Here is a 22694-nt window from a genome sequence, read left to right on the forward strand (position 1 = left end):
AGTTTCTAGGCTGAGAAGTCCAGTGTACTCAAGTAGAGCTTTCTGTGGATGATATCTGTAAGCCAGAATACGCTAATGACCTTAATAGGGAGCCGCTGCATGGAGATCATGATATGGGTAATGGCGGTGAACTTCCTCAATCCAGTGTCCAAACAGGTCCCTGTATGCAGAGGGGCAGTATTGGGGCTTCCTGTCAAAGGCATTGCCTTAGCCTAAACTTGAAAAGGCATGAGGTTGCATCTTTAAATTTTTCAAAAGATAGGAAGTGTTTGATTCCTCATAAAAGTCTCATTTGGAACTGCACCCCCTTTGCTAAGGACTTTGTGGGCTTGAAGTTTGAGGTTCTCGCCCAACACCAACCCCAGTGTCTTGGACCGTTGGCGGTGGCCAGGCTCTATTCCATAGGCGGCCTGTGCTGCTTCCTATTCGATTTAGTGTGCCTAGCAAGAAATCAATCAGGATGGAGCACATGGGACAAGATACAGCAGAAATTCAGTGTGCGTGTTTTATTTTGAGGTTTTATTATGTCAAACTAGACAGTATTTTATCGAGGGTCTGAGACAGGGATGCAGTATCACCGGTGGCGGCTCCTCTGCAAAGGTAGAGGAGCGCCCCCCAAACTGCTTTTTAGCAGTGAAATAAAGGAAAAAGAAAATTATAATAACGTGATCATTTTAGTTGTTCCTGCTGCGGCAGCTTTGCAGGGCAGGACAGGAGCAGAGGGAGTAGTGAGCACACTTTGTAAGTGCCCATTTATTGTTTGGCCGGCCATCTCAGAAGGAGAACATGCCCAGGCTCCCAGCGCCTAACCACGGCGCTCAGACAAATCACAGCGCAGCATTGTGATTGGCTATGAGGCACCTGGGTGTTCTAACTGTTCCAGACTGGAGCAAGGGAACTACTTCATTTTTTACACCCGCTTCCCCCATCTCCCCCTCGCCACATCTGATCCGTGTCAGCCGCCACTGAGTATCACACCGCAGGAGATTTTCATACAGAGCCGTGTGTCGTCCGCATACAAGTGTTAGGATGTTTTAGTTGAAAAGCGTCAAGAATAATTTTCAGCATTGTGGTACTCCTTTTCTGGGAGAGGCTAGAATAGAAAAGGTCATTTAGATTTTACACATTGACTGTTTTGCATTGTAGCATTTGTTTAGTGCCAACTACCCCTTTGTGGGGTGCTGAAGCACATACACTGATAGCTAGATACATCATGTGGGGTGACGAATGTGCCAAGGAGGCAGTCAGCTAAACCCGCATTGAAGACACTGCACTGGCTTCCAGTGCGGGAGAGGGTTAAAATCAAAGCGCTCTGCACAGCACATAAAATCCTCCAGGGGAAGGGACCCCCTATCCTAAGGAAGTTAGTGGTGCCCTATAAAGCGAACAGAGCTTTGCGCTCTGACCAGAAACATCTGCTTCAGGTTCCTAGAGTTAATAAGGCCCGCACTGGTGGCAGAAGATTTTCGGTTCACACAGCCACTCTCTGGAATGCGCTTCCATTGAGAATGCGCTTAGAGACTTGCACTCTTCGTTTTCGGAAGCTTCTGAAGACACATCTATTCTCTATGTGATGTGACTGATCTGGCTCTGTGGTTTTTTGTTGCTGCCTGGACAAGCGCTGGGATGCCCGAGGGTAACTACGCGCTATATAAAATTCCAAATAAATAAATAAATAATAAATAAATAAATAAAATGTTGAGAGGGTGTTGATTTTGTTTTCAGCACAGGTGGAAGAGTTTTCAAGTCATGCACTAGGACCACAGAGGTGAAGGTATTATGTTATGGGATGCAGCACCCGCTGGTGTGATGGGGAAGATGTACACACAAGGTATACTCAGGATGAACCATCGTAGCCAAAGGGGCAGCGGGATGCTGTTTGCCCGTACACCAATAAGGTGGGGGTTAATCAGAGAAGGCCCAGTAAACCATATGTAGCATGCACCAGGCGAAGATGCTGTCGGTGAGTAAAAGGATACCAAAAGGGTGAGAATGGAAATTGTGGATGTAAGTTTTGGGTATTTATTGACGGATTGTCATGGTAGCCTATGAATCCAGTTAACACCAAGCCATGCAATGTAATTCTATCATCAAAATCCGGTTAACCTTTTTGCCGCTGCGGACATTTCGCCGGGGTGCGGCTGAATCCAACGCGTGCACAGATCGGACGGCCCCTGGTCCTCCCACGCAGACGCCCACCCTTCCCTCCTTCCCTCCCATTCTTTAGTTATCCTTTGATTGACAATAATACTCTGCGATGTAATTTATTTGTGTTTACTTATTTATGATTGTTCTTACTCGCTTCCATGTAATTTAATGAATTAATTTATCAGTTTTCTGTATGTACTTCTGTGTTTTCTCCATTGTCAAAATTCAATAAAATCTTACTGAACTAAAAAAAAAAAACTAATACTACAGTTCCATAAAGTATCATTTTCACTCTGCTAATCATAAATTTATTTTTCTTGATGTATAATTTGTCTTTACAACTTATGTTACTTTTCCATCTACCTAAACATATTCTTTTATATTCAGTGAACTATTTGCAATATGTGCCGGCAGGACACACATTGCATATCAACGCCTTTTCACCAGGTCCTTTCATGAAACTGACCTCCTTATTTTTTCTCTTCAAGTCATTAAAAATATCACACTTACAGAAAATGCTTCAGTTTTCAAAAAGTCACACATCGCATCTGCTTGTTACTCACACCTAGCTTCAGAGTGTAGCCTACCATATGCTCTTTCTGCCAAGAATATAATCATTTAGCAGTTCGAAGGTGTGTCACCTATTTGCTCAATTGAAAACATACTACTACTAACATACTCCTACTCTGAATGAGTGATTATATAGTTTTATGGAGATAACGTGCAGCCCCTTCCATGGCTAATCTTCTAGAAAATAGATCAATTATTCATCATGCACTCACGCTAACTCTTAAAGGGGAATTCTTTTGCAATTGTTTTAAGTCATTCAGAGCACCACCTCGTCCTTCTTTATAGTTTGTGTGTAAGGATAGTATCTATAACACTTGAAAAACAAGCATTTGCAATGCAATAGGTCTCGCATTAGGAAAGTGTGAGCTATTGGTATCGTAAATGACAATTTTTTAAAATATGTGTTGGCTTTGAAAATATATAAATTAATAGCATTGTTATTCACAAAGCCAATAGCTTACACTTTCCTAATGCGAGTCCTATTGGCTATGGCAATGCTTGTTGGTAGCAAGCAAGGACAGTGCTGGTGTGGTGCTGAGTGATGATGTGGTTAGGCTGAGTGATGTGGTGGTGTATTAGAGTGATGTGGTGGTGTATTAGAGTGATGTGGTGGTGTCCCAGAGTGATGTGGTGGTGTCCCAGAGTGATGTGGTGGTGTCCCAGAGTGATGTGGTGGTGTCCCAGAGTGCCGAGTGATGTGGTGGTGTCCCCGAGTGATGTGGTGGTGTCCCCGAGTGATGTGGTGGTGCCCCCGAGTGATGTGGTGGTGTCCCTGAGTGATGTGGTGGTGACCCTGAGTGATGTGGTGGTGCCCCTGAGTCATGTGGTGTGTGAGGGTGTGAGGGGGTGAGAGTGAGTGAGGGTAATAGGGTTGTGAGGGTGAGGGGTGTGAGAGTGTGAGGTGAGGGTGAGTGAGGGTGGGTGAGGGTGTGAGGGTGGGTGAGGGTGTGAGGGTGACAGGGGTGAGGGTGACAGGGGTGAGGGTGATGGGGGTGAGGGTGTGTGAGTGTGAGTGTGTGTGAGGGTGAGGGGGTGTGTCGGTGAGGGTCCGAAGTAAATGGTGGCAGGGCAGACATCATAAGATAGAGAGAAGAGACTGCGTGGTGACTGCGTTGGTCAGTATCAGAATCAGGAGGAACAGAGTAAGTACAGTCTGCGAGGGATCAACGTGTCTAGAGGCAAAGCATAGCGGATGTAGCATTGCAGCTAGCAAGTCGAGTGTTTTCAAGCTGAGTGTCCCTAGAGGGATGGCAACACAGCAACAGCATTTGAGGAGCAAGGCTACTGTAAACAAGCACAGTAGGCTTTCACTTTCGTCCAGAAGCAAGCTCTCTGCATTGCTATGGCAGGGAGGGGGGCGGGGAAGCTCAGCCTTTGAAGTCTGATGCCGAGGCACAGACAAATGGTGGTGCGTGATGTGCACGCGGGGCGGGGGATCGGCAGCCTTCGAAGTCTGATGCCGAGGCACAGACAAATAGTGGTGTGTTATGTGGCTGGTGATGGTGTGCACGCGCATAGATCACATAAACTGTATGCGATCCGCAGCTGTTTTGGTAGACTTTTCTTTTCCGCTTACTATAATCTCGCCGGAGCAATTCACAAGTGCATTGGCTCAGGCGAGACCTAATCATCGTGATGGACCAGGAGATCTGGGCATACGTAGCTAATGAGTTATAAACAGTTGTGTGTGCGATTCACAGAGAAACGAGTAGATGAAATTGTAGCAAACTGTGCCTGGCATTGCAAACTTTCAAGCTCAAATCAGATGTTTCGAATGACGAGGCAGCAGAAGGCGCAGAAAAACAACGGTATTTCATAGACATATTGAAGAGTGCCGGTCTGGTGGCTTAGTGGACTAATGCGTCCACTGTTGTGGCCTGTGTTTGACCTCATGGTCACAGGTTCAAATCTTTCAACTTGTTTTTAGCCACATAATTGATATGAGGGATTTCTGGCTGAAAACACAGCTTTGGGGCCTGCCTCCTGAGCACACCCCTTCTCCTCTTCTTCTCGTGTCAGTTAGTGGTTCCACATCAGAAATGGGAAGTCACCAGACTGCCTTTGGACAGGATCTGCAGGGCATAAAATGCAGGGACCTCGACTGCTGTGCCTAAACGTGCCTCTGCAACATAAAGTTCAGAAGATACGAAGAAGGGACATTCCACTCTCTTCTGAGACCGTCGTAGAAGTAGATGACTCTGAGCTCCCGAGAGACCACCACCACAAACATCCAAGCTCTCAACAACGACAGCCAGATCCTCTGCTGATTTTTTCTACCCTATCAAACCAGCTTTTTGTAGCAACAGCTACAACGAGACAAACAGAAGTTCTGCATAAACGGAAAAGATCAGTGCACAATTCGCAGCCAGTTTAGCTCGCTGAGAAACACAGGCACACATGTGTACAGTATTAGGCAATGTTGGCCTATGAGAGTGCCAAGGTGTCGGAGACCCTGGTATACATAATGAAAGCCTGCTTCGGAGCAGTGGACAGCCAGTGCCACCTGGAGATCACAGAACTGCTGCAGCCCCTGCGCAAATTGATTTCATGCTGCATCCATCATTTTTGCTGAAAGGTTTCCTTTCCCTTTAATTTTGTCACAGATATTACAAGAATAATGTAATGTATACATTGATTTCCCTTTCCCTCGTGTAATTGAAATAGGTTTCCCCTATTGCTTTTAAGGTAGCACCTGTAAATTAAGTTTACACAAAGCGAGACGGTAATGAGAAAATTGAAAAATCAATGCACAAGACTCGAAAACCACCTTACGGTGTGCAGCACGCAGAGAAATTAGTTTCCGCTTTGTGTTTTTTTGTTGTCGTTTTATTTTGTTTTAGAAATTAACAACAAAAATGCTTCAGGAAACATGCAAAAAATGTTCTACTTGCATTACAAATAGTAGAACTAACTATTTTACATACATGTTATGTCGTGGGGATGTGTCACCGCTTGCGCACCCGGACTCATTCGTGTCAAGGATTCAGTCATAGGGCAGAGTTCGAGATCTGGTAGTTTGAGTAGGATCACATGTAGTCTGGAGCGTGGGTAATATGCATGTGCGTAAATGTTTCAGTGCACGCGTGTTAAAATGAGCATTAGACCAGTGAAATATCGGGTGCTTCTCTGAAAACAATGGGTGGCAGAGGGCCAAAGCGCCATCTGCATCGACATACTGTGCTCGTGTTTCTGTTTCTCCTCTTTAGTTTAGTTCCTTCTAGCCTCAGTGGGTTGAATGTTCCAATAACATTACAGTCCTTCTGCCTCAGGCTCTACCAGTCGTTAATGGCCTGTTCTCTCTTAAGAGGCTGTTATTGTGCTTCGCGTTGAGTTGTAATGCAATGGTAATGTTTAGCGAGCGTACGAGGCGATATTCGACAATTCAGGAAGGATCATATGTGAGGATTCACTGGCTTGAATTAAGCCTCTGAGAGAATTGAGAGTATAGTCTCTTTTTAGGGCCCCGGGTTATCACTTTAAACAAGTTTAGCTGTGGGTCGTTGATGTAGGTTGGTTTAGTATGTTATGAGTTGGCACCAAAGTGTTATGCACAACTGCAGTACAAGAGAGGCTTCCACTGGTTCAGACCTGTGCTGGCAAAGAACAGAAGGGTCAAATCCCGGTCCATAAAGGAGACTGGGGAGCTAGAGTTAGATGGTACTGGAAAATCATCGAATTTGGGAAGGAAGAACAATACCAACAGGAAAATACCCTGGCACAATCTCCTCCACCGAATGGGTAGTGCGGCGAAGGAAATACCAATAATGGAGGATGGTCTTTCAGTCTGAGCACTTCCTTCAGATATCAGAGCTTTTTCTGCTGCCACTCAACTCCGATCCCGAATGTATGGGGAGTTGGTATTGTTGAGAACATACAAGCTAGAAGGCCCTGGTAAGGTTGTATGAAGGCGCATGCCATTACAACGCATGCCATAACAACACGGGCTTTACAATGCACTTCTCAGCAGGGGTCCAGTACTTTTAATGGGAGAGTACCTCACTTCTCAGCAGGGGTCTAATAATTTTAATTGGAGGGTAACACTTCTCAGCAGGGGTCTATTATTTTTAATGGGAGATTGACAATTCTCAGTAGCGGGCCAACATTTTTTAACGGGAGAGTACTGGCACTTCTCAACACGAGTCCAATATTTTATTATGGGAGAGTACTGGTGTTTATCAGCAGGGATTCAATATTTTTGATGGGAGTATACATGCATTCTCAGCTAGAGACCAATAATTTCAGTGGGAGATGTCAGCACTTTTCAGCAGGTACAAAACCTTTGATGGCAGAGTACCGGCACTCCTCAGCACAGATGTAATATTTTAGTGGCACTTCTCAGTAGCACGCAGGCGCTCTGTGAGGATGAGAACCAGCACTTCTATATTTCCATGTCAGGCACGGTTGTCAGCTGTGCTCTTCAGACTAGCATCTCAATGGGTGATACAATTATTTTAATGTCCCTCTTCCCATAAGCCACAAGGCCTCTCCCGTCCGCCCCTTGCAGCATGGAGAACGCAAGGGGCGTTCTGCGGCGGCCCACCTCTCTAAAGACTCCAGGGTGAGAAGAACAAGAAGATATTCCAATCCGAGGGGGCAATTCTCTTTTTGGGAGGTTTAATTAGGATAAATATTACTAATATTTAAGGAGAGGGTATTAATTTGGGCAGGAACGGACTCAGGAGTCCATTTTTTAGACCAAAACTCATTTCTCACCATCAGACTTTGTTCTATCTAGACCAAGGAAGAGAAAGGCAGAAAAAGTAGAGGAAGAGGAAGAGAAATACGGGAAAAGAATGACCAGGGGGAAAGAAGGAAGTAAAAGAGCCTGCGAGAGTGAGATAAAGAAACAGGAAGTGTTGGGTGCAGGAAGCTAGAGGCATGAGGCATGAGGAGAGATCAAGACCAGGTAAGCTTAAAAATCCCAAACCAGGACATTCAACAGCACCTAAGCACAATATTGCGCCTGCAGTTATTTCTATTTCTTTTTTTATTTTTACAAAGAAAAGACCTGAATTTTACAAAGCCCAGTAGTTTTGATGGAAATAACATGCATTATGGGATGGGCGCGGTGCAAAACGACCAATAAAAGGCAATGAACCCTGCCAAAGAAAACATATTGTGGAAAAAAGGTCCCTGTGGACTTCTGATAACTCCAGGCAAATGGTTGGCTGGGGTGGGAGGTCAAGGTGTTGGAAGAAACCATTAATGGAATCAGGGTGGGGCAGAAGCAAAGCAAAAACTGGTAACTGGACCTGCACTTCAGTGAAATGGAAACTGAGGTCGACTGAGGGAGGGCATCCTTGCGCACTTAGGCCTGCCCTCCCTTTTGGTGCTTGAAGGCCCATTCTGACACACCCAGGGAGCCCCGGGCCCTGAACATTCCTTTGAAGGCTGACGCTCTTTCTGCACTGCAGAATCAGCCGCCGCTGCACGGCTCTCCCTGTCAGCCACGGAGAGCTGCGTCCTCCCCCGCTGCCTGGTCTCTGCTGAAACCTCCCAGTGATAGAAAAAGAGTTTTTAAAAAACCTTTCTGAGATCCGCTACCACCGAGGATGATGCCTGGGAAACAGAATTATCACGGAGGGCGGTTGTTTGCTATTCTGGGATTCCTCCTGCACTAACCAGCGTGGGTTTTTTAACCACAACGAACACAAAAAAACCCTCTCCTTTTCCAGACCCATAAACAAAGACCAGACTGTTAAGTTGTTACTGTCACTGCCTGTCCTCCGCCTGATGCCTGCTCCCGTTTGCCATGCTCTTAGAAACAGAGAAAAAAGATAACAGCATATATGGCTTTCATTCCTCTAGGCCCTGAGAGCTGAAACAGATATTAGATTTTGCAAAACATTAGTTACTAAATGCATGAATGGATTTCAGCCTCTGTCCCATTGCAAACCCCAGCATCCTTGTAGCAGCGAGCAGCAGAAAACACTAGCTCAGAACCGGCTTCCATCTCGTACAACATCCCCACCTGCTGCAGGGTCAGCCTTCATCCCAGAGGAGGCTGCCCTAACAGAGGAGGAGGCAGCAGAAGTCCCTCTGTCGAGTACAGAAAGGGGCAAGGAGACAAGTTACAATATACACTTATAGTTTGTCTCATTTCACATTATCCTTGTCAAATATGTTTGCGAAGCCTGAAGTCAAAGCAATGCGGGGCCCTTCAGACACTGCTGCAGTTTCAGCAGGTGTCATAGGTACATGCTTCTAAGGATTAATAAAGAGAAAGCATGGTATCTGGTGTCATCAAGTGGTATGGAGACATAAGCTCCCCGTTATTGATGAAGATGGCAGGCCTGCTTACAATAAAAAAAAACCTTAATCAATAGATGTTACTGAATGACTGCGAGGTCTTGGGAAGGGCGTGGCCTGGGCAACCACCTCCTCTTCCTCCATCCTTGTGACAGCTCTAATGCACATGTATGAAGATCTAGAGCGAGGCCATATGGGAGGATACGCGATGTCCAACTATGGTTTGCTATTATGGATCAAAGTAGGAAACTCTTTTGTGGTGGAGACGGTGCAAGAGTTAAGATGACAAAGGGTAAGATTAAATGACATCTTTGCAAAGTACAACCTAGTAGGAGACAAAAACGCCTTGTGTATCAGAGTAAAGAGATGATTCTCCCACAGACAAAACTAGACCTCAAAAGCAGATTGAACACCATTTCAAGTAATTGCCTGCCGTCCATCCAAAAATGACTCCCTGATCCATATTCCTTAGACACTACTTTACCCACCATAACTGAGAAGGAACACAGAGTACAAGAAGAACATTATACGAAAGCTGAGGATTAAAAGACATGGTTCATTTGTTACTATCCTTTCAAGTCTGGTTAAACAATACAGCTGTATGCAAGACTTATTATTACACAGTTTTCAAACTTTGACTCCAGCAAGAGTATTTCTCTCTAGCCTCATGATAGCGACTGTTTGGTATCATTCCACCACCTATGGCAGGCTTGCAATACAATGCATGATGGGTTATTTTACATCTCACTAATACTCTAGATCATCACACAGTCAATTATCGGAGTTGCTTTCTGTATTCAATACAGTAGTGTTTCTTGATGTTTTTGACAGCATACAAAATTCAAGCCAGACCTATTGGCTTTTTCATGTTTGTTAATACTTGCATTGGGTGCAAGCACAACAGAGAATTATCTAAACTCAAGACTGACAATGGAGGAGATAAAATGTGAAGTTATGTCCTGAGCTTTAAGTAAACAAAACTGACCCAATGAGAGAATAGTACAAAACAGAAACCTTTGTTTTCTTCTTAAAAGCTACCAGCAGCAGGCACTCATTTAATTTCCAGCAAGACCACCACCTGTCACAGTCCCAAAAACGCTTCTTTCAGAATTTTGCTCACAGTCAAGGAGATAATCCAGGTTGTCAACAGGGCTGCCAGAAGGCAAATTAACTCACTTACCAGTCAATATGTTCATAGGTATGTTTTATTTATCCCTTTAGAGGTGTCCAACATTAATACACGCGGGCCAGCATTATGCCCAATTACAGGACATCCACAAGATGAATTTTTGATTTGTCAGTAATTTAATAGGAATCATTTACACAGCAATTAGTTATCCTCAATACTGTATAACCTTTTTCTGGCCTGACCCACTCTAGGCCTGCTCATCAACGCTCTTAATATGTCTTAACCTATTATCAATTATGAGGGAATTTTACATTGGTTGAGGGTAAGGCCAATGGAACCTCTGTATTCAAATTGTTATTCTATAGAACGTGCATTTCCATGAATGAGTATTAACATTTCATACAAGTAAGGAAGATTATTCATATGAAAATGTATTAAGCAAACATTTGTTGATCCTGGTCAATATTATAAATGCCTTAATGGGGCTTGATATGATTATCCAGGGTATCCAGTGATTCGCAGATACACATAACACAATTCCAGTTGCCTCTCTTATGGTATATCTTGATTTTGTATACTTTGTGGCCCCAATTTGGCTCTTTTGTCATAGATATGGTATCCTTATATAGAGTATTGCAATTTTTTTAGCCTGATGCAGCCAACACGTGTTTGGCCTCTTCATGGCGTGCAAGCAGGTCTGGGACTTCCTCAAGGCTGTTATTGGGGAATACAAGATGTAATTAACCTGAGATAGTTTTAAATGTATTAATTGCAAAATCCGAGTTTTAGGGGCACACTTTAGTGAATACACAGCACTCCAGTGATACCAGTAAAACCGTGCATATGTCTTTGAATTTATCTTTGTGCATGTGCACAGTGAAATTGTTATTTTTTTTTGCCGGTAAATGAACTAAATATTCTTTAGTTAATCCCAAACTCATTTTCTCAAAAACCTATATTTAAAGTCGCTTTTATCTTTATAATTTTTAAAAATGTTAATCATAAATCATATGGGAGGGCATGAATTGAAATATGTGTTATTAGGTGTTCATATAATATATCTTTAATTATTTCCACGCACGGTCAGCCAGAGCCCCTCGCAGATATTTATTTTTCTGTGACTGACTGACGAGTGGAGCGACGCTCCTACGCTATTAAGGAGGAGCTGCCCCTAAAACAGAGACACTGACATCAGGCCTCAAACTGTATTGGAAGAGGCAGCTGTGCAAGATGAACAGAAACCCTTCATAATTCAATTAGCTATTTGCCTACTCATCAGGAACGCTGAAAATAAATACAGTGTATGCAGTTTATGTACTTCTCTGATTGTTTTTGGCATTAGTTTATAAAAGGCTAATATGAATTTAACCCATCAATCAATTAATCAATCAATCATAGCATTTGTAAAGCGCACTACATACCCATGAGGGTCTCAGGCGCTAGGTGGGGAACGCTGCTACTGTTCGAAGACCCAGGTCTTGAGGAGTCTCCTGAAGGTTAAGAGGTCTTCGGTCTGCCGTAGGTGGATGGGGAGGGTGTTCCACGTCTTGGCGACGAGGTGGAAGAATGATCTGCCGCCGGCGGTCACTCTTCGGATGCGGTAGACAGTGGCGAGGGCGCGGTCTGCAGAGCGGAGCTGGCGAGACGGGGTGTAGCGGCTGAGTCGGCTGTTGAGGTACGCTGGTCATGTGTCATGGAGTACCTTGTGTGCGTGGGTGAGGAGCTTGAAGGTTATCCTCTTGTTGATGGGGAGCCAGTGCAGGTCTCTCAGGTGTGGTTTGATGTGGCTGCGGCGAGGGATGTAGAGGATCTGGCGTTCTGGATGCGTTGGAGATGTTTCAGGAGTTTGGCCGGGACTCCTGCACTGAGTGCGTTGCCGTAGTCCAGTCTACTGCTAACGAGGGCCTGGGTGACCGTCCTTCTAGTTGTGTTGGGGATCCACTTAAAGATCCTGCGAAGCATGTAGAGGGTGTTGAAGCTTGAGTAGAGGGTGTTGAAGCTTGAGGAGGAGACGGCGTTGACCTGTTTCGTCATGGAGAGTGTGGAGTCGAGGAGGACCCCCAGGTTACGTGCGTGGTCGGTGAGTGTAGGGGGTGCTCCTAATGCCGTCGGCCACCAGGAATCGTCCCAGGTTGAGAGGGTGGAACTGGGGATGAGGACCTCCGTCTTGTCAGAGTTCAGTTTCAGACGGCTGCTCCTCATCCAGTCGGGTTATCTTGTAGCCTTCAGGGATGGCTATGGCGATATCGGGGTAGGGGACAGCCAGGTCTCCGTCAGGAAGGCGAAGTCTTGGGTGTTGGTGTCGAGTAGGTCCCAGAGTTCGATGGCATGTTTGCGGGCGGAGCGGGTGTTGAGCAGGATGCATCTGAGGAAGTTGGATTCTTCGGTGGGTGGGTTGGCGGGCCGGATGCTGGTGAAGCTGCAGCTCCGGCAGGAGAAGGGTCCTTGGGTGCGCTTCGGGGTGGCCATGCAGCAGGTGCGTGACCGTCCGGCGTTGAGTGCATGGAGGGTGCTGGAGTCATAGCGGTGGTGTGCGTTGTGGTGAGTGCGTGGGCCAGGGGTCCTGGCACTGGGTGCAGACGGGCTTGCCTTAGGGGCACCAGCGGTGCGCCCGCTGCGCGGCCTCCATTTTGAGGGGGAGTGGGAGGGAGGAGCAGCTGGGAGGCGGGAGCGGAGTGGCGAATTGGAGCTCTGGGGGGCGGGGCCGCAGGGGACACAGCGGCGGGAAGGAGCGTTGGAAACAGGAGGCAAAGTGGGGTACAGGAAGTACAATAAGGACAACAGCAATGCTAGCCAGGCAGGTGGGGGCGAGCGGGGGAAACACACAGCAATGAGGTACAGAGGAGCACAAGTACAAGGGAAAAAGCTATTCACGCAGGCACAAAGCAGATCGAGCGGCAGCAGCGGCTCAGGGCACACAGGAGGGCTGCGTGGTGGCGCGAGGGAGCGACCTGCCTGGTGACAGGGTCTCGTTCTCTTCCTCAGACTTAACCTTTTATTCCTGCAGAAATAATACATCTTTTCCACAAACCTTCATAGTTGTACCCGCAGATCGGTCCTCCCTGTAAATTCAGTGCAGTCTCACACACAAGCCAAAAATTTGACAGTCTAATCAAATTGTTTGGGTAATCGCGATTTCGTGCAAGTAGATGTAAGAAAATAACTATGCAAATAAAAGCAAAAGTATTTCTACACGTTTCCACAAGCGACAGGAGTGTGTACTCATTTGGTTGCATTCTCTTCCAATCTGACCAATCTGGATTTATAAAGTGCTGCTAATCACTAAATAGGGTATCAGTCGTATTTCAAAGGCTGACCAGCTGTCCTTTTCAGCCATCCCTGACCCCCCTCCACCCATTTACAGCAGAGCAGATCTCACCAGTGCACTTCATTTACCCTCTTCTACACTCAAAACACCCCACTGACACCCTCACTCTAATCTAACCATTCCCTCACAACCCATCTGCACTATCACTATTCCTAGAAAGCAACATAAATTAGAAATTGCATTTTACAATAAATCTAATAAGTGTGTTGATTGAATAATCATTACCTTCTCAAACTTGACACTTTTCTGCATTTGCCATGTTTGCCCCTAAGCCCCAAACCAATTCAGATCGAAGTACAAAAATAGGAGGTATTAACTTGTCATTCATTGCAATAAGAAATGGCTTCTCCTTCTGGTCTTTAGGATAGCTTAGAGTAATTACATTTTGCTCTGTTCTGTTGACCGATGTAGGGAACAAGAATACCTTTGCGTTAGACAATTCTGATTTCAAATATGTTTTACTGGGTAAACACACGTTTACATATTCGGTGAAGCCACTAGGTAAACATAAAACATTCCCAACACCCTGATGTCTCTTAGTGGGAGACCCATATCTAGAACTGCCAGAGACATATGCTCGCCTGACCCTGCTCAAGTCTCACCCACTTTACCTTCTGCCTCAACAACTTTAGGATGCTCGGAAAAAAGTCTCCATTCCCAAGTGACACAATCACTGCATGAAAGCCAAACACACCATCAATGAACATGATTTGCTGGTAAACTAAAATAGACTCCAGTGGCACAAAGTACATCATTTTCCTAATGTTTTAAGACTGTTAAAATGTTCCTTAATAAGAGACCTTTAAGAAGCCCTCTCCTGATTACCTGAAATCTACTGAAATTATCACAGGCAGACAGTTCATATTGCTCTAGAAGGGAATATTTATTTAAACACTTCTAAGCAATTATGTGCCAAGCAGCCTTCCCTGGCAGTCTCAAAATAGATCAAAGAAAAGGCTCATAACCCACAGTTGCACTGCCCATTTAACTGTTTCTTGGGCGGGACTCAGAGGACGCTCAACAATGCTTCCTGGATTAGTTAAATAAATCACTTGCAAACTGTTTTCATGAGTATTGGCTCCTAAAACAGTGGCAGTATGGGACCCTGGTTATTAGATGCCAACATTCCTAGACTTAGGACATAACATGCAGATATTGTTACCAACAAAAACATCGACACCACTCTCTCCGTAAAAACAATTTTCTCCTCAATGAGATTAGGTAGGGCCCCAATACCAATGAATATTCCATGACTGGAGTACTTTTGTTTTTGATTACTTCCAATTATACCAACCAGCCCTTATGTTGCAATAGTGAAAAACCAATCAAACATGGATGCTTCACAACAGCACTATCAAAGCCTGCCAACAGCCAAACATACACCTTACAGGTTCTCAATACTCTCTCTCGCTACTTCATTCTATTCAAACACTCTGCACACATAGACACTCTGTCTATAACTAGCTCTTTGAGGCCTGGCGATGAAAATTGCAGTGGTCCTCTTCCCAGCAAGAAGAAATGTTCTTCAACTTCCTCAAAATCATTCACATCAGTTTTCCATCATGGCCTTCCACACCTTATTCTCTCGGCTTCCAACCACGCAGCGACGGCTCGTGGAGGGAGTTACGGTGGGGCAGGAGGGCGGGGAGGGGGAGGGGCAGGGCGGAGGTTGCTAAAAACCGGCATATGGATAATTGCAGGTAAGTAAACAATTTAATTAATAAAACGAATTTCGTAGCTCGCACTGCATTGCATTTTGCGATGCAAGGCGCACTACGAAATTCGTTTTATTAATTAAATTGTTTACTTACCTGCAATTATCCATATGCCGGTTTTTAGCAACCTCCGCCCTGCCCCTCCCCCTCCCCGCCCTCCTGCCCCACCGTAACTCCCTCCACGAGCCGTCGCTGCAACCACGCTCATCTAGATGCCCCATCCGCAGATGCTTAGGGATACTTCCTATAAGGTGTGGCCTCTATAAGGTCCACCGTACCTTCAACAGGTCAAAATGTTCTTCATGACCAACTAGGACTAAAATCATTCTCCTTTCCCCACTCTCTGCTGCAGGCTTGGCCCATGTGGCGCCTCTTCGATCTCTCTACTTTTACCACCATAAGTTTCAACCTTAATCAATGGACCAGATGTCATCAGATGGTTTGGCTTACCCGTCTATATGTATGATGACGACATACTAAGGCTGGAGAAGTGTGGCTCAATGGTTAGAGCGGCAGACCCTGATGCAGAGGTCTGGCCCGGGACCAGGGTTCAATTCCCCGCCTCGGCGGGTCTAGGGCTCAAAATTCCACGGACCTGATAATTCTCGCCTCGGTGCCTATTCCAATCATGGAGTCCCACTCGGCCACTCTGGGCAATAGCTTGCTTAATCTCCACAACGGCCCCCACAACGCTAAGGATGCCTGGCCTTCACCCTGGGGGTGCCCAGGAGTGGACGCCTCACAGGGAAAGCCAGGATGGGTTCCACAGCGGTATTCGTACAAGCGCCTTGAGACCATTGCGGGTGAGTAGTGCGCTATACATGTATCAATTTACTTTACTTTACCATGCCCCTCTCTCTTTGCTGCCTCTGTGTATCTTTTCTGTGTGTTAGCAAAAGTCTGAATCAAGCAAACCAGGCAGAATAAGAACACATCCAAGACTGAAAACACTGCCATCAGTAACCAATTCAATCACTGTATTGTTGGCTGTGGGATCGAAAACTGCACACCAACCCTACAGGGTTGTTTCACTTGTAAGAATGAGGCTCCATTTTCCTGCACAACCAAAATCTCCTTTGTTCCCAGGGTCAACTTTGATTCACACAACTATTACTACCAAATTATACTGCACTTGAAAAGGCCCCTGTTTAGTCTTTCACCACGATTCGGACATTGCCAGCGCCACACACTACAAATGCATGACTACTTTTTCTCTCAAGCATATTAGATTCTTGCTCTCCCAAATGGCCTTTGGTCTTCCTATCTGGAGTTTGGACTTTCTATGTCTGTTCGTATTGCGCCTTGATGCCCCTTGGGGCTAAGTTTTGCGCGGTATAAAAACGCCATTCATTCATTCATTCACTGCAACAGCCTTTACCGCACCCTCCCTTCTTGCTTTGCCAGATCTAAAGATGGTTGATAGCCTCCTCACTTACACTAATAGACATGACCACTTCTCTGACATTGCAGGCACCAGCTGGATCCCCACGCATAAAATAATCTCTTTTGAGACCTATGCATCATTCATGGAGCATACAGGAATGTGCAGCTCCCTCCCGATGCAACTAGTTCCATGATGACACAACTTCATGCATCTTTTGAAGTACAGTCTAGTTTTCATTGCTAATTCCTGCAGTCGCCGCCACGTTCCCCTCAGTCTGATAACCTCTTATGCTCAGTTTTTTTTCCTCTGTCAGACTGAGAACTATTAGCGCATCATGAGTTCAAGCAAAATCTAACTCATCTCTGAGGGCTTCCCCCAGGATCGTCATCGCACTGACTTGTCATGTGTCACTTCTTCCAGATCTGTTAATTAAAGGGAGCTTTCACATCATCAGGGTGGGATGTTGTGGTCATGAGCCATAACTGTGAAAAGAATAGTTCACACGCCATGTAACTCGCAGGATAACACTTTCCAAGACTGGAATAATTAGAATGTAACCACAAGACCTGAGGGCTTCACGTGCTCACGCACGGAAGTCATGGATCTCTACTGTGCAAATACAAACACCTGTGTCATTACTATGTAAAGCAGCATTCAAAACATGTGCGTCATCACTACATAAACACAAGTCACAATCTCAATATTTGTATGTAAACAGAGAGCGAGACCTGGGTCATTACTGTGCAAAGACTGGGTCATGACCGCAGGAAGGCAAAAGAAGGCCCTCGTTGCTGCCATGGGAATGCAAATGGGTTGAACCAAAATAACCACAAAAGACATGTGTCCTTGGGTCTTGTATTCCATGAAAAGCACAACCCAAGACCCGGGTCATTAAGCTGAAAAGACAGAGTAATTGGTCATTCCCATGTGAACACGATTCACGATGCGGTTAATCACCTTGTAAACACAATCCAAGGCCATGGTCATTGAGAGGTAAAGACAATGCAAAACCCTGGTCATTCCATGTAAATACAATATTATGGCAAGGCACGGGGCCACTGTTATGCATACCTCTTTAATTGCAAACTCACAGCATCAACTACAAACAATCAAAAATAATTTAGAATAGAAATCCAAGAACATTCCAATCTCTATATAATCCCAGGTTTTGCAGCCATCTTCCTTTTTTGTTGCTGTTCACAGCTAAGTATGTGTATTCTGTTCTATTCCTTTGGAGAAATCAGTTACAATATCAGCCTCTGTGTCTTTAATAAAATCATGAGTTTCTACCCACCCCAGCTGTGGAAAATCTGAATTCCTTGCAAACACAACCCAAGACCAAGGCCATTATGAGGTAAAGACAATGCAAAACCAAGGTCATTCCATGTAAACACGATCCAAGGCCAGGATAATTCCATGTAAACACAATCCAAGACTAGATTCATTATGAGGCAAAGACAAGGTAAAACTCAGTTCATTCCATGTAAATACAAATGCTGGCCAAGGTCATTCCATGTAAACACATATTACCAAACTATGCAAACATAATTCAACACCTGGGTTATTAACATGCAAAAGAATTTCAAATTTGAGTTAATACCATGTGAATGCATGGCAAGGCCTGGGACAGAATGAATCGTGACAGATATCAACTATTACCTCTATGCTTTAATTTGTGCAAGTGATGTTACCGTATTGCAATATCCCGGCCAGTGGTCCACTACCATCACAGCCCTTGGTGCAATCTGATGAAAACACAACAGCTGCGTCATGGCACTGGCAGATAAAATAAAAGGTGGATCCATATGGAGTCAAATAAAACCAGGAGATGAGAGAAGCATGTTGTGATCGGAGAAGGAAGGCAGGAGAGAGATTACTGTAATGTTACTGCTTTTCAAAAGCAAACCTTGTGGAACCGGTGAGGCTGAGCAGAGATTGGCATCTGCTGGACACCGGTCATTTCATTCCAGAGCCGTGCAGACAGGATGCTCACAGTCGTACCTTACATATGCAGGACTGTCCATCACAGATACTGAAAGGAGGCCGCCTAATCCCGTTTCCAATAGCCATCAAAATCGACAGACAATCCTTTAAGTGCATTGGTCTGTCCCCTGGGTCTTCCATCCCATCTGTCAGCCACAGATGCAAGGTGGAGGGGTGGGGGCAGATTGGGGCAGGGAACATATTAACTAAAGTAACAGTCACAAAAGTTAAGAGAACCACCAACATTTAAAAAAATGCAGGTTTGCATTTACAACAAAACGTGACGTGTGCAACTAAACGGCGCACGAGCCCATGTGAAGGTGGCCTGTCAGTGATGGGGCTCACGAGCTAATAACCAGTTGCCTCTCACGAGAGCCGCCCACTCTTACCAGCAGAATTAACGTGTGGTTGCACGGTCTGTGCAGCCCTTTCAAAAGCGAGAGAAATGTGCAACAGCTAATTAGACAACAGATGAAGTGGAGCTAAATTGCTCGGAGCTCGCAGTGGCAAGGAGTAATCGGTGAACCCATGTGCTGGTTTCCGGGTCCACTTGTCACTCAGGCAGACCATGAAACAGAACAAAAACATAGGTGGTGGATGGGGGAACAGAGGGGGTGGTGGTGTCCTCACTGGTGAATGGATGGGTGACGTCTGTGGGCTAATGAGGTTGATATGTTTTTTTGCAAATGTGACAAGCATTGGCAAAGCCAAACGGTCTAGCTTTAATATGCAAATGCATGTAAACACAGGCTTTCACAAATGCCGTTTACATACGTTTCGAGCACAAAAAGCTCGCCATTGAATTACAGCTAACCCTGGTGGCTTTGTCAGTGATGGGGGCGGGGTGTATCTGAAAAGAATTGCTTTCTGTGTTGAGTGGGTACCGGAGAACTGAATGTGGTAAACAGTAGGATGATTGCGTGCACTTTCCAGATGTAAAATAGTCCCTTGAGTAATTTAGATGGAAGCACTTCCAAACAGCCAATAGGATTAGGTGAGATTTCTACTCCTCTGTGTGGAACCAAAACCCACTTTTACATGCATTTTAAAGAACTGGTATCCGTAGCTGCACTGTTGAGCCAGACCTTAAAAGCCAATAATCAGCGTGCGACTGTAGCTCCGGTGTGTATATGTGCATATAAAACAAATCTGCTGATCTACATGTGAAACTAGGTGCTGTATTTTCCATACACTCTGACTTTAGTAGCAACGAGGGCCGGGGAGCCAGCACCCTTCAGCAAGTCGGTGACTGTGGTTGTGAGGGAGCTGGGAAACGAGGCCTCTCTTCGCCGGGTGATGTATGCTGGGTGGTGGTTCGCTGTCTCTCCGCAGATGGTGCTGGTGGTTGTGTGGCATGTTTCAGGTGGGTGGGTTACCCTTCCCTGATACAATGGTGTGTGCTGTACAGTGACCACCTCTGCGTGTGATGGCCCGCAGAGAAGGGGCGTGAGACTCTCTCCCATTTGGGGGGTGATCTTGACAGTGTGTTAGCCTCCCCTCTTTACATCGTGTTTTCCTCCACAGGAGAGTGATCGGCAGTGGATTCTTCTATCACTGTGGGGTATTGGTAATGGGTGTGAGGTGCTCCCCCCATCAGTGACTAATATTGGACCCTCCTCTGAAAGATGTGCGTTTATGGTAGGAAGGCTGCCTGAGTTACTCTGCCCTGCAAAGGTATTGCTGGGCTGGGGCTCTGGCACACTCCCCTATATATGCGACGTCTGTTCGACTTTTCAATTGACTGTAACTAAACATTTAATGTTGAAAAAGGACCCTCGGCTGCCACCCCCTCCATGCTGCGAGGTGGCCTCTCCCCAGAGCATGTGGAGTGGCAATGGTTGAGCTGCTACCCCTTCAGACGGTGGTATTATTCTGCGGCGTGGGCCCCCACCCCACGCACAAGTGGTATTGGCAGTGGTTGAGCTGCTCTGCTCTCAGGAGGTGGAGCACAGCTGTGACGTGCCCTCCAACCCCCTGAGCACGTGCTCTCGGCAGTGATTGAACCTGCTCTCTTCTCAGCACGTGGTGTTAAGAGGTGTGGTACTCTCCCATCCCCCGAGCAGGGATATTGGCAGTGGTTGTAGCTACTACCCCTCCTCAGCAGGTGGAACACAGCTGGGGCGTGCTCTCCCACCCCCGGAGCATGTGGTGTTGGCAGTGGGCCAAAGCTGCTCTCCCCTGGGCATGTGGTTGCTCACCCATGTAGTACTGATGGTGGCTGGAGCATGTGGTATTCGCTGTCAGGTGTCCTCCTACACCCTTTGCATGTAACACTAACAGTGACTGAAAGATGCTCTCAGCAGGTGTTATGCAGCTGTGAGGTGCTCTTCTATGCGGTATTGGAAGTTCTTGAAGCTGTTCTCCCCTCATGAGGACTTGTTCAGCTGTGAGATGCTCTCCCACCCCAAAAGAATGTGGTATTAGCAGTGGTTGAGGCTGCTCTCCTCCAGGCAGGTGGCATACAGCCGCGAGGGGCTCTTGTCTGGGTGAGTGATGTTGACTGGGAGGTGTTCTCCGGGCATGTAATAGTGACAGTTGTTGATCACTGCTCTACCCCCGCAGGCGCTATATACAGCCATAAGGTGCTATGCAGATGTAAGGTGCTTTTGCATTCTCACTCCCGACCCCCATATTATATTGACAGTGGTTTAAACACCCACCCTCTTCCCCCGCCGTTTAGCAGGCGGGCTTCGACAGTGAGGCGTTCCTGTCGTGAGTAATGTATTAAGTGAGGTACCCCCGCCCCATGAGTTTGTAGTGTTGACATTGAGGTGTAATATTGAGTGGATGGACCCTGCCTCCTCCTCGGCCCGGCATTGGGCCGCGAGGTGCCATGTCCTGATGTTGACAGTGACGTGTTTTCCGGTGCCCCTGAGTATGCGATGTTGACAGCTGTTGGTCGCTGCCAGACCTCAGCAGGTGGCATCCGGGTGCTCGCTGCTGAGACATAATTTCCACTATTTCGGTTGCTAAGGGCCAGTCCCCTCCACCCCGGGTGGGTTTCGGGTTCGAGTGCTGTCCCACCTCTCGGGTGCTGCACACAGCACCAGCTGTGGTTCCCGGGAGAGGCGGGCATGCGCACCGCCCTCCTGCAGGTGAGGCTGGCAGCGGTGCCCGGGGTCAGCCGCGGGTCCCCGGGCGGCGCGCACGCGCTCATTGGTGGCGGCAGAGAGGGGGGGGGGGGGGTCCTGGGTTGCGGCGCGCGCACCTGCAGCAACAGCGGGGGATGATGCCGCATGCATGCTTTTGCAGCAGTCCACTCTCGGCGGGTGCACCGCACTCACCTCTCCGCCATCTTCCCTCTCCGGCTGCCGGTATCAGCAGCAGTGCCCAGGGGCGCCCGCTCCTCCTGCTCCTGGTTCTCCTGCGCGGCAGGCACCGCCGGCGGCGGCGGAGACACTCCCGCTAATCCCGGGCAGCGCTGCCATGATCCGGAGGCTGCGGAGGACGCCGTGGCGATGGGGGGCGCGGCAGCGCGAGCCCGCCTCCCGGCGAGCAGCCCCTGCCTGTCCGAAGGGGGGGGTGCAGTGGCAGCGGCGCGCGCTCGCCGCCTCGCGCCCCGGCTGCAGCGCGCGGCCAGGCAGGCAGGCAGGTCCCTCCTGGTGCTGATGCTGCTGCCGCCGCCGCGTCCCAGTCACCCTCGACAACCTGACGTCACGGGCCGGCCGGCCACGTGCAGGCCGCGAGGGGGCGCGCGAGAGGCGCCGAGGGGAGGGTGAGGAGGAGGAGGCCTCCGGGTCTCCATAGCAACCCCTGCTGCTCCGCCAGGCCCGGCCTGGACCAGAAGAGGGCCCGTGTGACTGACACCGATCACTGAACAGCGTTTATCCTTCAGGATAACCGCGCAAATACCCGGAACACGCCCGGGCCTAGTGGTCCCTGCCTGGCTGTATTTAAAAGTCATTCAAAGCCTGAGCCAAGGCTCTCATCAAAGGGGAGCGGAGAAATGGCAGCACTTCAGTGGCTGTATAATAATACACACGAGACACTATACATAGATTAAACAACATAAATCAATGATTAACAATAATAAATTCATACGAATAAAACGGATAGGCATCAAGACATACAGGCAAGGCCCCTTGAATTCTTTCGGCAATGAACTAGTATTACAACTGGAGTGACTAGAATATGCAGAAAATTAAAGCTAATAATGCAAAAACAAACATTATTTACAACTGGAGGGAC

General features: G+C 47.0%; 1 protein-coding gene across 1 annotated transcript in view; it reads right to left on the minus strand.

Moving 5' to 3' along the window:
- Positions 1 to 21906, minus strand: part of ARHGAP39 (Rho GTPase activating protein 39) — an 840128-nt gene extending 818222 nt beyond the window's left edge. Inside the window, exon 1 of the mRNA XM_086966339.1 lies at positions 21791 to 21906. Within this exon, the coding sequence (XP_086822465.1) occupies positions 21791 to 21801 (11 nt within the window). The 5' untranslated portion in view covers positions 21802 to 21906. The remainder of the gene's footprint in view (positions 1 to 21790) is intronic.
- Between the last annotated feature and the right edge of the window lie 788 nt (positions 21907 to 22694).

Source organism: Lissotriton vulgaris, chromosome 4_1 (genome assembly GCF_964263255.1).
Source record: "Lissotriton vulgaris chromosome 4_1, aLisVul1.2, whole genome shotgun sequence".
In the NCBI taxonomy this organism is placed as follows: domain Eukaryota; kingdom Metazoa; phylum Chordata; class Amphibia; order Caudata; family Salamandridae; genus Lissotriton; species Lissotriton vulgaris.